This window comes from Abramis brama (genome assembly GCF_963993115.1).
Source record: "Abramis brama genome assembly, chromosome: 8".
NCBI classification, from domain to species: domain Eukaryota; kingdom Metazoa; phylum Chordata; class Actinopteri; order Cypriniformes; family Leuciscidae; genus Abramis; species Abramis brama.
In genome coordinates, this window is record NC_139970.1 from 17,541,543 (window position 1) to 17,558,229 (window position 16,687).

A 16,687-nucleotide genomic window follows, 5' to 3' on the forward strand; every position below is an offset into this window, starting at 1 on the left:
GCTGTGGTTACATAACCAGCAAGGGACCCTGAAAACTAAAGAAAACTAAAGTTTCTCAATTCAGACTGAATACATAAAATGAATGTATAGCCTACATAGTTCTGGAAGAGAACATAGAGTTTGTTCGAGATGTTTGTGTACGTTGTAAGAGAATTTACAATAGTTTTTCTCTAGCTAGTTCTAGTAAAGGGTTAATATACAGTCGGGCGGAGCCAAGCGAAAGTTGAGCCCCTGAACATGAATGTTAAAGAATGAACGCTTGATAAACCCTCTTTGATAACTGTAATGTGTGAATGCTGCCGTTAGGCTGAATAATTTAGGTCACACATGGATGTTCGGGGAGCCTGGACTTGGAAGTAAACTCGAAGTGTTGGAAAACAGCCTGAACCAGAAGAAGGGGGATTCTTTTTCGCTATCAGCTAAAAAAAATGGAGGGTTTTGAAGGAGCCAGCAGCGCCGAGGGAGTTTTTGACCTGTCCCGATTGAATCTGAACAATCAGAGTTTGGACACGATTAGTGAGAAACGACGGAAAGACACGAGGCAACTGTATCTGTGTTACAACCGAATGACGATTCTGCCCGAATCAATCTGTTTATTCTCTAACCTGGAGTTTCTCGATATCAGTAACAACACGCTGTCGGTCATCTGCGAGGACATTACCCGACTGACCAAACTCAAAACCCTTATAGCCAAGAATAATCGTTTGACTGAATTTTCCCTACCGAAAGAGTTTGGCTCTCTGCAGCTGGAAGTGTTGAATTTTAGTGGAAACAGGTTTGAGGAGGTGCCGAGCCAGTGTCTGCAGCTTCTGAGACTACAGTCACTGTCACTGGGAGGAAACAGACTGAAGAGCATCCCAGCAGAGATAGAGAGTCTGACCAGGTAATACAGAAACTCCTGACTGCACCTTGACTGTCTCAAAACATCGTGAGAACTAGGGTTGGAGGATTGCCATACTTTTACACTTGTAATATGTCTACTCGGTGTAATTAAAGTCCCGTGATTAAATAACCTCCTTTTTTTTGCTACAACTAATTAACACACTCAATTCCCGTGATCAGTATGTCCTAATATGTTGGATGAAATAATCAAACTCATTTGGGAAATTATATAATTATTTTAATGTAATGTATATTAATAATTTTACTACATTTAGGCCATGTCCCTGAGTGTTTTTTATTTTATTTTATTTTATTTATTATTGCAAGATAAGAAACAACACTGCATTTTGTGCTGTATTACATTAACATAAAATGAAAAGAGAATGGGGGAAAAAACTGAAATAACAATGACACCTCAAACAGTAAGAAAATGTGTTAAGAATCATGTTGTTCTTTTTAAGTTTAAGAGTTTTTAAGAGATTTTACAATAAGGGGGATCTCAGTGATGAAGACATCAGATCTAGGCAAAGTATTGAGAAATGTGTTTTTGTAAATACAAAATTTGCAATGCAACACAAAGAAATTAACAACATGATCAATAGCATAGTCACTCCTAGAAAAACAAAGAAATATATCTTTCAATGAAAAGTTTAAATCATATTTTATAAAAGTAGAAAGATAACAACTTAAGTTCTCCCAAAGAGATTAAACCTGATTGCAATAGTAGAATAAATGAAGCAAAAATTTTTCCTCAACTTTCCAAAATACACATATGTTAGAAAGATCAACAAAGGTATAATCTGGGAGTTGGTTGGATAGACATTATGTTGAATCTTGAAGTGTGCCATGTCCCTGCATGTGCTAAGTTTTAATTGTCCCGTAATGATGTCACAGTCCAGGAAGTGACATCATTGTAGGTGGGAAAACAACCATAAATGCCGGTAAGTGTAGAAATGGAAGTTGCCAATAGGGAATAAAAGACTTTTGCATGTACGGTCCAGATGGGCTTATGAAAGTCAGCGCAGTTATGATTGCACAACAGCATGGATTTAAAGAGGTAGAGGTACGTGAAGCCGGATATGAAGTCAGAATAAGTTACCCAACCCATCTAAAAGTATGACTAATTCATCTTTTGAAATAATATGACTTGCAATCAGTTATCTACGTTAATGCAGATAATTTATTGACAGTACCCTCATATTAAACCAGAACTCCTCTTTCATGGACTCTAATCTTCTATTCTGGATGTCTGTCCAGTTCTAATATGCGTTCTGTGCTGGACCAATATGAAGTTCAAGAAAACAAAACAGCACATGTGGAATTGGCATGTCACAATGATATTACATACACTGTGCTTCATTTTCATTAGTAAATAAGGAATTTAGCATGCTGTTCTTCACTACTGTTGCAAAGTACATCATTATGTCTTGGCTGATGCAACTTTAGAAGTGTAATCAAAAAGAATGTCAGGCTGCCCTTTTTTCCTGTTTATAGCTTGTGATCAGAACAAAGTGCAACATGTAAAAAAAGAGGTCATGTTGACGATTATATTGCCCTGTCCCTTCAATGTCAGCTTCTTTAGAGTGTTCCCGAGCTCTTTTACAGTAATTCTGTCACAGTGCCAATTGAACTCAATTGGGTGTCATGAATGAAAGGGTCCCCCCATTAAATGGGTTCCCACTAGGACCCAGGGGACAGCTGTGTGTAAGTGTATCTTGTATGCTGTCAGTTCTCTGCTACAGTGCTTTAGCACTACCGTAGCCTGCTGTATTGTACAACATGTGATCTAATTCTGGGTATATAAAAAGTTTATTGTTTCACATTGTATTGTTTGCATTTTCTTACCAAATGATCACCGGTAATAAGAGATTTAATAAGCTAGCTGACTAACGGTATGCTAAGCTAGTATGCTGAGAAGAAGAAAAAAAACGAGAAATATTTAATTTCATATGAAGAAATATTTCATCATTATTATTATTACGTAACAAAATTTAAAAGGCATTTATAGTCATATTTATATAGTTAAGGCAACATATATCGACATCAAGTCAGATTTGTAGGTTTTATAATCAGGCAATGAATAGAGCAAACATTAAAATGCCCTTTAGCCCATATGTGACAGAGCTCATTTGCTAAACCTCGGAAGTAAAAAGTCTTGGCATATTCTTTTTTTTTTTTTTTTTAAGATCCTATTAAATATATATATATATTTCATACAAAAATTTATGTTTTCAAATATATATATATATATATATATATATATATATATATATATATATATATATACATTTATTTTATCAAACTGCAATTTGTAATATTGTGATTCATTTTGGACCTGGTTCAAGGCTCAGAAATGTTTACTGAAGAATTTTCTCTATTGAGAAAGTGATTGGGAAAGTAGGACACTGTTGCACTCTTTCACAAGTTAGCTAATGCATTTCTCTGCCTAATGTTTGTTTACCAAAATACCTGCTTCCTTATCCTGTCAAGTTCATTCTGAACCTTACCAGTGTTGTCTTTATTAGTCACGTGCATATTAATAAACACCTTTCGCAATGTTAAGCTCCCAGAACGTGACTCACAGTCTACCAGGTTGATGATTACGGTACGTTATTAACTGATATGGCAAACGGTAGACAAACATCATAGTCTGCCTGTAGTTTGCAGCTGTCGCAAAGGAAACATTATAGCACACTAATACATAAATCATAATATTTCGCAATATTATAGTTTTTTTATAGTTCTCTCAGGAGTAGAGCTGCAGGCCGCAGGATCAGTTTGCCATGTGGTCTCAGTAGATCTGTGCTGGAGCCGTGACCGTGAGTCTGCTGAGGCCAACTTGGCTGCGAGCCATCCCGTCATAAAGAGACGTGCCCTGTTGTCCCACATTACACACAGAGTTGGTCCTTTTCGAGAGATCTGGGCCTCTTTTTTTCTTTACCATCTCTGCCTGCTGTGGTAATTATAGAGACTAAGCCGAGATGGGTAGGCGAAGGGAATAAAGAAATGAATGCCTCTCTTTTGGGAGGAAGACAAATGGAGAAAGTGGCAAGTAGGGTAAAATGGTAGATCATCTCTCACTCGCTCCTTGTTTCTCTGCCTCATTTTTGTCCCCGGTCCTTTTCTCCAGGGGGTTTGAACTAAATTAACTGGCTCTGCGATGAATCACAACATTACAAACTTTTGTTTTAGGCAAAGCAGACCAAGGTACAAGACTATTTACTTAAAGGGATATTTTGAAGAATGTCGGTAAACAGTTGATGGGTCCCATTGACTTCCATAGTTCCATAATTCCATAGAAAAAATACTATGAAAGTCAATGGGGCCCATCAACTGTTTGGTTACCGACATTCTTCAAAATATCTTTTGTGTTCAGCAGAAGAAATTCATACAGGTTTGGCTTGAGGGTGAGTAAATGATGACAGAATTTTCATTTTTGGGTCAACTATCCCAACTAGTCATCCCATGAAGCACTGGACGTGTGTTTGTGACGCAACAAAAGGGATGTTTGCTGAATATATATCTTAGTTATCATGAAGCATCGATCTGTATTGACTGAAAAACAGCAGAAGTTAGGGTGATTTCCTCATAACCAATCTCTGCTGTGATCTATTTTTTTAAACCTTTTCGCACGTCTGCATTTGCTCAGTGGAAGACTTCCTGTTTATTTTTAATGTACTTTAATGTATTGGTTTTTAACCAGGGAGTCAGGCCCCACTAGCTAAAGGAACATTAAATAAAGATGTACAACATTAAACTCACATCATATTTTTGAGTTATTTTTATTACTACAGAAATACCAGAGGTACATAAATAGTTTAGATAGGAGAGCATTCAAATATGTAGGAAGGGCATACAAAGGAAGGCCTTGGAGGTTGCAAAGCACAGCTTTAATGTGTATACACATTTTCTAGTATTGATAAAACAAAAGAATGGATACATGCTATTCAACTGGATGAAAACACATTTTATGCTTTCAGATGCTAATTTTTTTTAGTGTTTCACTAGCATGACTTTATTTTCCCATGAAGGATTCCAATAACACTGCCATGCACAACTATGTTAGTCATTTTGTCACCATTTAGACACCTATGTTTGCTTCATAACCCTTCTTTCTCTCTTTAGCTTAGAGCTGTTGTATCTGGGTGGTAACCAGATCTCCTCCATCCCTGCTGAACTAGCTAACTTGCCCTTCCTCAGTTACCTAGTTCTGTGTGATAATCGCATCCAGAGCGTCCCACCTACACTCAACAGGTAAGTCTTAGATGTGCAGTGCAAATACTTGCTAATAAAGTGTGCAGTTAAAAAAAGAAAAAAATGTTTTATACATCATAAAGAAAACAATTATTTGTATAATCAAAAAAATTATTCTAATTGTACATTCTTCCATTATATAGTTGTATATTACTTATGATACACACACTGGCCACTTTATTAGGTACACCATGCTAGGATCCTTCTATCAGGGGATATATTAGGGATCCGGTGATCGACGCATGCTTTCAAATGCTCTCGTGTGTATCTATTTACAACATGTCTATTTACAAAAGGATATTAAAAATGTTTTTGCCTGTCCTGCTTTGTCTTTCACTTCCACAGGCTCCATTCCCTGCGCTCTCTTAGTCTGCATAATAACTTGCTGACGTATCTTCCGAGAGAGATCCTGAGCCTGGTACAACTTCAGGAGCTCAGTCTGCGGGGCAATCCCTTGGTGGTACGCTTCATCAAAGACATGACGTACGACCCCCCGTCCCTGCTGGAGCTGGCTGGCCGCACTGTCAAAAGCAGGAACCTTCTGTACTCGCCTAAAGACCTCCCGAGCCATCTAGTCAACTACCTAGACATGGCCAGCAAGTGCCCCAACCCCAAGTGTGCAGGTGGGAGAAGAAAGATGATATAAAGACAAGTTTATATAGATATACGCTAAAAGTATCTAGAGAGTTCAGAATCAATGAAAGTCCTTTATATAGACGAATGTGCTCTAATTTAAAGGGTTAGTTCACCCAAAAATGGAAATTCTGTCATCATTTACTCATGTCATTCCAAAGCTGTATGACTTTTATTTTGGAACACAAATCAAGTTGTTTTATATTCTCTCATCATTTTTGTCCATCCATCAAAATCCACGCATCTAAAATTTCCAAGCTTCAAAAAGTTCATAAAGACATTGTGAAAGTAATTCATATGAATCGAGCACAGCTAAGTCTTCAGAAATGACACAATTTATTTATATGATAAATAGATAGAATTTAGGCTTCTATTCATATATAGAGCACATCAAATATGGTAAACAGAAGCTCAAATGTGTGTGCTTAGTCATGCTTAAACTGCTGGAGTGATATGGGTTAAGTTAACAATGTTTTTATGAAGTTTTGGTGGAATGGACTTTTGTTTCTCTCTCAGGTTTCATTAAGGCAATGAAGCAAAACCATTGGCTATTTTGCTTCCACGACTTGTCTTCTTTCAGACTAGTGGAAAGAAAACATCCAAAATACACATTTAAATGTTTAATTATACTTTATCTATTAATTCTGTAGATTTCCATTACAATACAAACTGTAGCTTTAAATGCTGTTTTTTTCCCCGCTTTTTCCACCAAACTTTAGTTTAGTCCTATCTATATTCTGAAGGTTTCAAATATATCATTTGACTGATATATGTAACATTTTATTCCTAAAAGTATGTTTTTTTTGTTAGTTTTTTTGGCTGTTGACAATATTTTCTGATGAAAAGTGATAAAAAATAGATATCAAAAACCTCTGTAAAACATCTGTAAACACTAATTTGTCAAACATTGTTCAACCTAGCTTTATCCAATGTTCAGATTTCTGTTCTCCCATTATAAAGCTTGGTAGAGCCAGGATATTTTTTAAATAACTCAGATTGTGTTTGGCTGAAAGAAGAAAGTCATATACACCATTATTGGATAATTTTTTATTTGGGGGTGAACTAACCCTTCAAAAGTACCTACCCTTGTGTTTCGAAGATGAACGTAAGTCCGATGGGTTCGGAATGACATGAGAATAATTGATGACAGAACTAACTTTTTATTCAATGTCAAATTTTCTAACCACAATATATCTCACCACCTCATTCCCAGGCGTTTACTTCGACTCGTGCGTTCGTCACATTAAGTTTGTGGATTTCTGCGGGAAGTATCGCCTGCCCTTGATGCACTACCTGTGCTCCCCAGAATGCACCTCTCCCTGCAGCTCCAACCCTCAGAGTGACGCCGACTCGGACGATGACAACAGCGTTCCCGCCGACCGCCTTCAAAGAGTTCTGCTGGGATAACCTCGCTCAACCCGCACACGTCTCTTTCTCTCTGGCTTACAGTGTTATCAGCAAGAACATTGAACTTTACAGCCAGCTGGCCTGAAAACCTCTCAGCTGAAGCCAAATCTTTTTGCCAAGGGATTGAGCAAGTGGGATCCCGCTGCATTGTGGGATAGACATCTGCAGATAGCTGCAGATAGCAAAAAACACTGGTGGTTCAGAGTAGTTGTTTTATAAATTGTTATAATAACTGAGTTGCCTTGGTCATCAATCTGTTTAGCTCTTGCACTTTTGTAATATATAGAGGGCGCAGTTTAGGTTCACTCATGTCTTTTGCTTGATAATAGGTTGCTTTGTCTCTCGCAGGAGAGCGATAACTCAGATTTTCACATTACGCACAAACATTTACTGTGAATTAAGAAAAACTAAGCTTTGAGAATACTTGCTTTTTGAGAGGTTTAGAAATATTTGACTGTTTTCTTCTTGTTTGTAATGGTGGCCTATCATAATGGCCTACAGACCTCACTGTCAAACAGTGCTACACATCTTCACCAACATGTGCTAACATGTCTGCAGGACATCTTGTTCAAGCTTTCACGTTTGCACTGAATATGCTGACACCCTGTGGTTGCATTAAAAAAAAACTGGGGCAACATTTGAAATCTTGAGATAAACGGTGACAAAGGTCACCAGTCGCTTTGTTTTGAAGGTTAATTCTTCATGTAGACCACTTTTCCAACAATAGGAAATATGTGATATTGTTACAGAGCCAATGGACAAAATCGTGAAGTGTTTCTGGTATTTCTTTTTAAACAGAACTTTAACACTTTCTGTTTGTACGCTCACTTTTCTTTAGTTCCTTCACGTGTCTTACACTCTTAGACTTAACCAATACTGACTAATGCAAATACTTAATGCAATCATTATTTCAGAGTTTTAAAATTTATATCTAAGGCTTTTATACTAAATAATCTTTTATGATATTTTCTTTATATCATTGACAAGATAGAATGTATTTTATTTAAGATGATGAAGGTCGATTTGGATTGCGTTCACTCCTCTAATGGTTTATAAACATGTATTTGCACTTCTTACATAGAGTACTATAATAAAAAATATTAATTTGTGTATTGGTCACTTTTTTTCAAATGAATATTCCATGTTCTTCTGAAATAAAGCTGGAGCTTTAGAAACATTTCTACAGCCCTCTTAAGTACAAATCTCTGTGATGTGCTTTTAAGTGATGCTCAAACTGTTATATATGTAAATATTACAAACTCAAAAAAGATTTTCTGTAATTAGAACTAGCTTTGTAAAGCAATACATTTACTGGAGAAGTGGTAAATGGCATAGAAAGCAAGGGAACTTTTTTGTATAGTGTTGTATAAAGTATCCAGTGGTCATACTAAAGTTTTAATTAGGCTCATAGTTTATGATCTTTGACATCACACATGTACAAAAATAAAGAAATATATATGGTAATACTTTATTTTACAGTGTCCTTGTTACACATGTTACATGTAGTTACTGTAGTAATAATTATAAATTATGCATAATTACATGCAGCTAAATCTAACCCTATATTAAGTACATGTAGTTAATTATTACACAGTAGCCTACTTAAACCTCCTATTACCTTTGGGGTCGATTTGACCCCATTCAGTGTTTAACGTCTCTAAATACATACTTAAAAAAAAATGTTTTGCTTCATATTTAAAGACTTTTCCTAATTTAATGGGGACAACTGGGTAAACATAAAATTAACATGATGATAGGTTTTCAATGTTCTGTACGTACTTTTGTAGCATCGGTGTTCTTTGGGGTCAGTTTGACCCCAGGCTCATTTTGCTGTATAAAACATATAAGAAATATCAAATTTTTTGTTGTTCACACATAGGCACAAATCCCACATTTATTTTGGATGATATTGAGGTCATTATAAGTTGAGATTTTATGATCTTCAAAAACCTTCCCTCTGCTTTAGGGCCCTAACATTACCATATAGGCCTACTTGAAGTATTGCGAGAACCACTGATAGTTCACACGATATAGTGGAGGGGGGAATCATAATTCTCACAAGAAATTAGATATGTCCAGTGCCAATTATATATTTCCAGGAAAGGGAAAACATAATTCTTGAAAGAACTTTGATATTTTGTGCCGTGGGGGAGGGGAAAACATCCCCCACGGGAGGAGCAAATGTATGAAAGCTTCCACAGAAGCCTTATAAACCATTTCTCTTTGTACTTTGTGAGCTCTCTCTTTATGCTCTTTCTCAATTGAAAATTACCTCTTAGCAAAGTTTTTTTTGGGGTTCTATACGGACCTGTTCACCAGCAAGACACCAGTCGACCCGCCCGAAATGCAGGACGATGCCATACCAGCCATCCCGTCAGTGTTGACCAGTGAGGTCAGGCATGCGATCCAGAACATCCAGAAAGACCGGGCGCCAGGGCTGGACGGAACCGAGGCCGAGCTGCTCAAAGAGGGTGGACCTTTGGGCAGCATTGGCCAGCCGTTTCAGCCGCTACATGGCGCAGAGAAGAACACCGGATCAATGGAAGACGACCAAGACAGTGCTGTTGTACAAGAAGGGTGACCGCGAACAGCTGAGCAATTATCGGCCAATATGGCTCCTGCCGACCGTGTACAAGGTTTTCACCAAGGTGCTGTACAACCGACTAGCCAGGCAGTTGGATGAACAACAGCCACCCGAACAGGCCGGCTTCCGGTCTGGCTACAGCACAATGGACCACATCCACGTGCTGAACCAACTGCTCGAACGCTGCCGGAAGTACAAGATGCCCTTGGTACTGGCCTTCGTAGACTACGAGAAGGCCTTTGACAGCGTAGAGATCAATGCCGTACTGCTCACCCTACAACAACAGGGCATCTCCTACGAGTATGTGGACCTTTTGCGGGAGCTGAACAGCGGATGCACCACCAACATCACCTTGTTCGACCGGACACTTCCCACTTGAATGACAGGGTACAGCTGTGGCCAAATTTGAAATTTTTGCTGCTTCAGTTGTTATGATGTTGATTCACATTTTTCTAGATTATTGTGCAGAGTGATCAGAGGCATTTTACATAATTTCAAAAAGCTTTATCACAAAACCTCAAATTTCACTGTTTTTGTCCTTGGCACCAAATTACCAGCTAACATCATTTTACTAATCATATCATCAGCACATGATTGCTATAAGGAAGGAAGAAGTGCTTCCAATCATTGTGTTCTTCTGTTAGCAATGGTTTCCTCCAAAGAAAGATGGAGGATCATCTTTGCATCAAAATAGCCTCCATTTACCAGATCGTTCGGCTGCAATGAAGAAGGCTTTAGGATGTCCAGCAAGTACCAGGAACTTCTCCTCCTGAGGAATCAGCTAGGGAATCGTGTCACCACCAGTGTAGAACTGCTCGATATTGGCAGCAGGTGGGTGTGAGAGCATCTGCACACACAGCGAGGCCAACAACGACCTGGTGTCAAGAAGGGCAGCAAAGAAGCCACTTCTCTCCAATAAAAACATCAAAGATTGGCTGAAATTCTGCAGGAAGTACAAGAATTGGACAACAGAAGACTGGTGCAAAGTTAATGTATCTGAGTAGAACATCTGGAAAATTGATTGTCCAGAGAAGAAAAGGTGAACGCTACCATGAGTCCTGTGTCGTGCCAACAGTGAGGCATCCTGAGACTATCAATGGGAGTGTCATATTGACCCCAAACCTATCCTTGATAAAATATATTGTATAATATAATAAATAAAAAGCTATTAAAACACCAAAAATATATATAATTTTTGAATTTTAGATAAATCAGTGACATTTTATAGTGATTTGCTAAGTTGTCCATAGTCGTGCAATAAGTATTCTGGATGTATAAGGGGTGGGGGTGGGGGGTTGGTGGTGTTTTATTTAAAGGGCTATTTAAGTAGTCAACAAAGAAACATAAAGTACCTGACTTAAACCTTTGGGGAAAAAATCAAATTGTGGGGGTTTAAATTGCTGGGGTCAAATTGACCCCAGTGGGTAAAAGATGTTGGTAGATTTGAGGGTAACAGGAGGGTTAAATGCATAAACGCTGTGACACAGACAACTTAAAATAAAGTGTGTGTTTATATATATATTTCTGAACTTTTGTCACTTAACACGCCTACATGTCGCCAGAAGTCGCCAGCCCTCCATTGAAAATGAATGGGATCATGTTGCTTTGTTGTTAAGTGTCGCTGGCAGTGTGAACAGGGTTTTCTGTCAAGTGTGGGTCAAGAATTTTGAGAACTCATGCATGGAGAGCTTTGAAGAGCTCTATTTAATAAAAATAAAAAAACACAGCTTAAACCAAACCAAACCAAACCTCCCCAATGGCCAGGGGGACTGACAAACATGACTGAAGCCATGTGCTCATACCAACACAAGACAAGAACAGAACAAAAATGAGACACGAAGGATCCAGACACAATGCCCCGAACACTGACATAATAAGACATGCCCCCGAACAAAGACATAATAAGAGTGCACGGCCCAGAGAACGTGCTTCTCAGATTTCGATTCAGATTTGTGATTTGCGAACTGAATCATTTATACCTCTTTGGGAACTGGTTTGACAGATTTAATTTAAGGATCCAAATTGATCAATTTTAACCGAATGTATTAACATTTTTCTCTCAAACTAAAATGGAAGAATTAATAATTGCAATATGGCCACAATTTATGGCCAAACTTGCCATGCATTAATAAGTTGTGGGAACTAATTCTTAATTCATTGCCTTGATACTTCCTTTTTTTTCTTGCGCATGTCATTTGGGGGTTCGTACATGCATCACTCTTCAATCTCGTTAATTAATTTAAATTGTGATGGTGATCATGTGGTCCTGTTGCTCCTGACTAACATTTTTGTAAATGCCTATGAAACCTGCACTTTTCTGAACATATTCAGTGTGATTACGTCTTTAACGCTTCTCTAACCTCTATCTTCTGTGGAAAAAAAATGAAACCTTTGGTGCATTCAAGGTATAATTGAAATTTAAATGTGTTTAAGTTGGCAAGATTGATTCCCCTCAGAATCCATTAGCCAGACACTTGTCAGTTCAGACGGTCAGAGAGAGATTCAGCGCTTGGCCAGTGAACATACACTGAGTTCCTGCATTAGCATATGAAAACCCTCATCACTGGTACTGAATACAGAGGGACTTTCTTTTCACCTCCCAAATTCAAAGTTTTACTCTATACAGGACACTCTTTCTTTGAAGGAGAAAGAACTGGTAACAAATTGATGCCACTCTTTTTTTCCACTTCATTCTGTCTTGCTTTCACTCTCTGTGAGGATTGTCTGATCCTTGATGGGTTTTGAGGGACAGATGTGTTGTTATTTGTCTTGCAGTTTGTTTGACCATTTCTTAAACACTTGTTAGGAGCTCAAAGCCCCATGGCACCCTACTAACAGCACACTGAAGTGTCTCTCCTCACTTCAGTGCGCCTCAATATTGTCACGTACTGCTCAGAGACAAGGTTGAGGATCCAAATGCAGTTTTATTGAAAGGGTAATCCACAATCGTATAGTCAAAAACAGGCAAGAGGTATGAGCGCAGTAAATCAGTCCAATCAAACAAACAAATCCAGAGGGTGAGACAGGAATGGGAAAACCAGGACACAGGCAGATATCAAAAACCAGGAACATGGAAAACAGTGGAAACGCTCAGAAATACAGTATTACACATACAACTAACAAGACTTCGCAGAGACTAACAGAATGAACCGGGCTTTTATAGTGTGAGCTAAACAGGATAATGAGACACGGGTGAATGTGATAATGATGATGATCTGGGCAAAGGATTATGGGGAATGGAGTTTGCAGATGTGAGGTGATTGTCCGGGTTGGAGTGCTCTCTGATGGTTATCCCGGGCACTCTCACTGGTGATCGTTACAAATATATAGTAATGTGAATGCTGAGATGTCGCTTTCTCCATAGATTGCACATTTGCTTAAAGGCCTGTTCACACCGGGACGAATTTCGCGCACGATTTTCGCCGACGTTTAACGCCTCGTGACTAAACAAAGGGCGCCAATGTGAGTGTGCACACCGACGCGAAAAACGCCACGCGTAAAAGCATCACTTTTTAAAAAACGCCTCGGGTTCGTTTTTTTGGTTTGACGCGCCGCGTCAAAAACTATCCGACCAATGAGATTGGCGCATTTGCTCACGTGTCTGGAGCTTCTGAAGTTACAGTAAAACACAACTTGGGGGCGCTCAAACACAAAACGGTCTTGCCAAGCACACATACATAACAGCGAAGAAGATATACGCCAAGTAGCGTCTACACCTCTACACTGCCGCCGGGAAGAAATAAGACGAGGAAGATGCAAGGCAAGATGAATGTAGAGCTGCTGGTCTCGTTGGTGTCGGAACATAAAGAACTATATGACAAACGCGACAGTGACTACAAAAATCTTGATAAAAGAGAACTGTTATGGAGTGGTATTGCAGAGCAAATGGGAATTTGATGGTTAGTTTCATTTCACTTAATTGTCTTTCATGTACATAGGCTATAACTTTTTCCCACAAACGATTGACAATCGCCACCGGGGTATTTCTGTTTTACATTAAGCGCCATCTAATGTCAGGGAATGAATTTGCATGTTCACTCGGCTCATCGTCAGCGAAAATCGCTTGGGTGTGAACACAAAAAACGCGTTGAAAAACGCTGGCGAATAACGTGCACCGATATTCGTCCCGGTGTGTACGGGCCTTAATGCTGAAACTTCTTTTCACATCTTTTATCTCTCCTCCGTAATTTGGCACCTTGAGAGCAAATGATTCATATTCATACTGGAGTTCAGAAAAGCCTCTAAATGTCTTGTATCAAGTTTAGTGAACAAAAGATCTCTTAGCTCATAATTACAGTATACTGTACATGAAATGTTTATTGACTCACTGGCTAGAATAGAGATTCCCAAACCTTTTTGTTTGATCAATCTTGAGACCAACCAAAAGTTTTAGAGTTTTGCATCTGTTCTATTAAGTTTATTTATTTATTTATTTATTTTCCCTTGTCATAGAATCAAACTTCATTACATTACCATAATACATATGATTTCGTATGTATGATTTTGTGCAATCTGCTTATGCCGCATTAATAGTTATGTTTAGGGGTGGACTTTCATGCTTTTTTCTAAAAATGCTACATTTTCATGAAACATTTAAAAAAAAGTGGTAAACTACTTTTTATCTTACAGTTCTGACTTTTTCTAACAAAACGGCAAGTTTATAATTCTGACTATATCTCTCACAATTTCGAGTTTTAATCTCACAATTCTGACCTTTCCAGATTCCTGACATTGTATTTTTTCCTCAGATTGAGTTCATATCTCGTAATTCAGACTTTTTCCCCCTGACTTCTGAGTTTATATATCTTTTAAAGGTGCAGTAAACAATTTCTGAGAAGCACTGTTGTTATTTGAAATCAACCCAAACAAACACACCCATTCATTCATTGCTCCGCCCCTAAAATGCATGAATGAACATGCAATACAAGAGGGAATGTTTCTTCATCAAAGCTGAAGCGAAGCAAAATAATGCTGCAGTGCACAGATGACAAACGAATGACAAGGAAGAACAAAAAATTCACAGAGTACATAAGAGTATATAAAAGCAAGAGTTTGTTGTTAGTCGCCAGCTCCAGACAAACAATAGCTATGGTTCCATCCAAAGTTAACTTATGCAGAAAAACTGGAATATTGCATACAAATTTCAGAATAAAGCACCATTTCAATCCCATGTGTTCAAGAGAACAAATGCATCACATCCTGTGAAATTGGCATCAAATATCTGTAATAAAAATGTAAGTTGCTGCAATTGGGGAAGCCACTGTGGCTCTGTTTTCCTCCATCATACATGTTGTGCGTCTCAGAGCACGTAGAAGAAACACAATAAATACTGTTATGTTATCTTGCATTTGGGTGCCTGGTGTTTGGGAACGCAATCGATTCTGGGAGGGAATTAAACCAAATCATTTTGATGACAGACTTTGGCAAACAACTGAGATGCCTTGCAATGAAACTGGTCCGCTGTTTTGGCCAGTTATCCAATCACATCCACTGTTGAGGCAAAGCCATGTTATTTTTTTTTTGCTGCACATCGAGGGATTTATTTAGTAAATGTGTTTCCATCATGATTTATTCGCATTTCTTATGAGCTAAAAAATGCATCTTAGCGTTTACATCCAGACTTGCGATATCCCAAAATGCGCCAATAGCTATACTCAAAACTATACTGTTATATTGCTAACATAACAACAACAGCAAATCTTGGTACTGTGAAGCATAGCAAAACCAATATTCACATATGGAACAACACAACCTCGGCATCCGTTTTCAGGCCTTCCCACTTAGATCTTTCCAGCGCTGAAAAGCTTTTCTAATATATTAATGTGGGTCCTAAGCTCTGGGCTGATCATATCCCTTCTTTTTCCAGTTATATTACTTTGAGCTTTTCTCTTTTGTAATTTCTCTCAGCCTTCTGTCTTTCTTCAAATCTCCCTCTTGCTCATTCTCTCTCCTCCCCTATCAGGAGTGGACACGCCCCCTACTGCTGATTGGCTACAGGTGTGTTGTGCTGCTCGGTCTGATCCACTTTCAACAGCGTTTTTTAAATCACTTACTGCACCTTTAACACTGTAAAAAATTTGTAACACTCCTAAATCAAAAATTTCAATTGACCGATAACATCTAAATTTTTCAATTGGCCCAAGTGAAATTCTGTAAATTCTAAAATTAAATGTACAGATTTTCACTTGGGCCAATTGAAAAATGTAGATGTTATCGGTCAATTGAAATTTTTGATTTGGGAGGGTTACAAATTTTTTACAGTGAAGGGGCGACCAATTTTGTGGACAAAAGGATTTATCTGTGGTTCATATTTAAAAATGTGTGCCTCTGCATTATGTGTGTGCATTCTGCATTCTGTGAATGGTCGCCTGTGTTGCTTTTATTTCTTTTTTTCCTTGGACAATTTTAGTTTGAAATGTCCCTTTAAAGCATGACTCTCTGTAATCAATGTAATTTACTGTTTACAAAATCGATCTGAGTATTCTCTGTCAGAGTTCTGAGGGCAGTAATAAAAGGCTTGATTAAAGGTCAAAGGTGTAAAAAAAAACTATAAATAATGAAACGTCCAGTGAGGTTTGTAATACACACACCGTACACGACACATTTGAACACTCCATATATGTGTGCAGCTACCTGACCACAGGAATGTGCAAAAAGACAGCTGTGTGGGCGTCTGAGGTCTTCATATCATGAGGGATATATCTAAGGAAATATAAACGAAACCCTAACTCTATAATGAAAAAATCCAGAACTTTTTCCTCATACCAATTCATACTTAAAAACAATTATTGTGTAACTGAAAATGTGTGTGGCTAATTTAAAACCCAAATACATAGACATATCTGTGTAAAGTCAATAAAGCAATGGCTGGGGATGAGCAGCGTGTGTGTGTGTGTGTGTGTGTGTGTGTGTGTGTGTCCGTATAGC

At 38.2% G+C, this 16,687-nt stretch overlaps 1 protein-coding gene across 2 annotated transcripts; it reads left to right on the forward strand.

Moving 5' to 3' along the window:
- The first annotated feature begins 231 nt into the window (after positions 1-231).
- On the forward strand, positions 232-8,286 carry lrrc58b (leucine rich repeat containing 58b). 2 transcript variants are annotated; one of them, XM_084123297.1, is made up of 4 exons: positions 232-883; positions 5,008-5,136; positions 5,482-5,759; positions 6,983-8,286. In XM_084123297.1, exons 1-4 carry the CDS (start codon positions 429-431, stop codon positions 7,174-7,176), a joined length of 1,056 nt encoding a protein of 351 aa, XP_083979423.1. In that variant the 5' UTR covers positions 232-428; the 3' UTR covers positions 7,177-8,286. The 2 variants fall into 2 exon arrangements, with proteins under 2 accessions (XP_083979423.1, XP_083979424.1); XM_084123298.1 differs by having other exon boundaries at positions 234-883; positions 7,076-8,286.
- Positions 8,287-16,687: the final 8,401 nt, after the last annotated feature.

Excerpts from the sequence above, each read along its gene's own strand:
- lrrc58b (XM_084123297.1), top strand. The coding sequence starts at position 429 with ATGGAGGGTTTTGAAGGAGCCAGCAGCGCCGAGGGAGTTTTTGACCTG. Across the intron at positions 884-5,007 it reads GAGATAGAGAGTCTGACCAG|CTTAGAGCTGTTGTATCTGG; the intron begins GTAATACAGAAA and ends TTCTCTCTTTAG. Across the intron at positions 5,760-6,982 it reads CCCCAACCCCAAGTGTGCAG|GCGTTTACTTCGACTCGTGC; the intron begins GTGGGAGAAGAA and ends CCTCATTCCCAG.